The 2874-nt window shown below is 59.4% G+C and overlaps 1 protein-coding gene across 1 annotated transcript; it reads right to left on the bottom strand.

Annotated features, from left to right (window-relative positions):
- Nucleotides 1-784: 784 nt before the first annotated feature.
- On the bottom strand, nt 785-2515 carry TPPP3 (tubulin polymerization-promoting protein family member 3). The gene is made up of 3 exons (XM_010021315.1): nt 2328-2515; nt 1190-1343; nt 785-973 (listed from the first exon to the last, which is right to left on the bottom strand). The coding sequence occupies exons 1-3, from the start codon at nt 2513-2515 to the stop codon at nt 785-787; spliced, it is 531 nt and encodes a 176-aa protein (XP_010019617.1).
- Nucleotides 2516-2874: the final 359 nt, after the last annotated feature.

The raw sequence follows: 2874 nt of genomic DNA, 5'->3' as shown, positions 1-2874 counted from the left end.
TTCGCCTGACGGTGGGCTCTCACCAGCGGGAAAAGGGGCTCTCACTGCTCCGTCCCGCTGAACACAAGCAGACCAAGGGCACCAGTGCGGACGGGGCTTTATTACCGAGCCGGGTTACAGTGTGGGGCTGCAGCATCCTTTGGTCTGGGCTTCAAGAAGGCAGCAGTATGCCATGGTGGAGGGTTCATCGTCGGAGACCTTTGCCGGCGGCCAGGCAACACCAAGCTCACCTGGGATGCATCCCGAGGCTGGGATGGGAGCATCTCGGCAGCACCAGCACTTAAAGTGCTGGGCGAGAGGCAAAGCTGGGGCAGCCCCATGGTGAGGTCACCGGTGGGGAAGGAATGTGGCTGTGTTGTGGGGCTAAGGGAGGTCCTCAGGGCATCTGTGGGGAAGACAGACTGTGGTCCCTAATGGGACTAGCAGTAAGAGTGCCCCAAAAGCTAGGGGTGAGGTAGGGAAGGTGCCAGCGGCGCAGGGGAGCCCTGAGGAGCAGTGCTGTTAGTGTGGCAGGGGGCTGGAGCTGACAGCACAGCGGGGGACACACGAAGGGCTGGGGGGTGTCACAGCATGGTCGGGGGACAGACACAGCACTGGGGCAGAGCACGTGGCCTGGCAGCATTCCCAGTCCCATCAGCGCTGGGTGGCCAACATCCTGCCAGCCTGGTACTGGCCCCAGCGCAGCCTCCTGGGCCCCGTGTCATGCAGGGATGCCCCAAGGCTGACGTGAGCCCCACAGCCAACACGCAGGAACTGCGGTGGTAGGTGCCATGGGCACCTGTCCCTACTTTTTCACTTTGGCGTTGTAGGTGCCTGCGTTCTTGTAGGCACTGACATAGCCGCTGGTGTCCACGATGTTCTCCCGCCCACTCTTGCCCTTGCCCTTGCCGCTCTCATCGAAGCGCTCCTTGTGGGACCCTGTGTACTTGGAGGTGTCTGTCAGCCTCTCCACTGCCCCCACTGTCTTGGCTTTCTGCAGTGGGGAAGTGAGATGTGGTTAGTCAAGAACATGGCCCATCCTCTTGGTCCCTTGCCCCACTGACCTATGCAACCCCAGACCTATGCCCACCACACCTATGCCCACCCAGGCCATGTGGTCCCTGGAAGGCACTTGCACTACGGGCAGAGCTCTGTCCTCCCCTCTTAACCATCCGTCCTGCTCCCAGTGCCCGAAGGGCTCTTCACTCACCGTGACACCCATGTTGATGGGCTCCTTCCCTGCCACCAGCTGGCAGATGGCTTCATACGCCTCCTCTTTGCTCTTGTCCTTAAACCTCTTGGGGGCCAGCTCCTCCAGTGCCTTCTTGAACTCCTCATAGTTGATGACACGGGCTGTCTTCCCTCTGCAAGCACAAAACCCAGGCAGACTTCATGTTGCACCTCCCTCGAAATAGGGCTGCAGTGGAATGAGTGCATCAGAGAGACTTTGTCCTCCACCAGCCTCAGGCCCCTCACCCACCCCTGAAATGCAGCCACAGCCAGGACAATTCTGGCTGAACAGTGGGGCTGAGCACAGCCAGTGCTGAGCTCCAGGAGCTTTTCAGCCATATGCTGTTAAAGTCCCTGGTGCCAAAACCCTCCCCCCTGGGACTTGAGTGCTGGTGGCAGGAGGGTACATGCATCCATTCTCACTGCTCCTAGCCTGTCTGGGATGCCCAGCACCCTCTCTTCCCTGGCAGGCATCAGTCCTTCTCTGGTCAAATGTGGAAAGACATGCACAGAACATCTCTCACACAAGCACCCGGTCCTCACCTCTGGGTGAGCACCGCAACCCACCCTCCTATGCACCAAAAACCTCCCAGTGCTCAGTGTCTCCTGGTCGCACCAGTGAACAGAGGGATACCCAGACAGAGGGCAAAGAGGGAGCAGCACCCAGCCTTGCTCCTGCACCCTGGTTGGAGCATTGGATGTCTCAATTTCCCCAGTGACCCCAAAAGCAGCCCCAGTTGCCTTTAGCTCTCCAGCTGCCCCTGTGGAGCAGAATCCTCCCCAGGGTCTGTTTGGGGCTGGCCAGGCCCAAGGCACCCTGAGCATCCTCCTCTGCTCCCTGCAGCACTTTTTTGATGGATGGGAACCTGGCAGAACCACCCAGGCCTATCCTACACTGGAGAGTGGGAGCACCAAAACCTGAGCCTCCCACCACAAAATTCAGATTAATTTGTTAGTAGGACTTGCCAAAGCAGCCAGAGAAACTCCCTGAGGGCAGGATGCTTCAGGGCAGCACTCCGGGATGCAAGGGGTGGGCACCAAACACCAGGGAGCGCCACACCACCACCCTGCCCACACCCTCGGGGCAGCTGGAGGCCCCGGGTAGCCAAGTCACTTACTTCACCTTGGAGAAGACAATGTCCACATCGGTGCTCGTGATGCTTTTGCCATCGGTGACTTTGCAGTCTTTGCACAGCTTGGCCCAGTTTTTCCCATTCATTTCTTGCCCTGTAGCCTTGGTGTCGCCATAGATGGCAAATTTGCGGAAGCTCTCTTCCAGGGATGCCATCTCAGTGCTCCCAGCCATGGGACTGCAGGGCAGGGGGCAGAGGGAGCCGTTACTGCTTAGGCTGTGGCTGGCTGCCCTGGCAGAGCTCCCAGCTCTGCTCCCAGCTCTGTTCTCAGCACTGGTGAGGCTGGAGGGAGCGCTGCAGGAGCGGGGTGTTGGCAGAGGGCTGGCAGCAGCTTCAGACAAGCCCTGAGGCCAACAGCCAAGATGTGTCTTAGAGAATGGAGGCTCTGGATTGAGAGCTGTCAGCAGCAAGGTTGTTGGCTCCAGGGGCTGGCGGGGAGTGAGCACATCAGCCTGTCCCCTTGGGAGCACTCTCCAGAATGACGCAATGCAGCTCGCTGATCATGAGGAAAAGCACCACTGCTGCCTCCAGC

Source organism: Nestor notabilis, unplaced genomic scaffold (assembly GCF_000696875.1).
Source record: "Nestor notabilis isolate BGI_N333 unplaced genomic scaffold, ASM69687v1 scaffold6599, whole genome shotgun sequence".
Taxonomy (NCBI): Eukaryota; Metazoa; Chordata; class Aves; order Psittaciformes; family Psittacidae; genus Nestor; species Nestor notabilis.
This window is presented reverse-complemented; position numbering and strand designations above follow the sequence as displayed.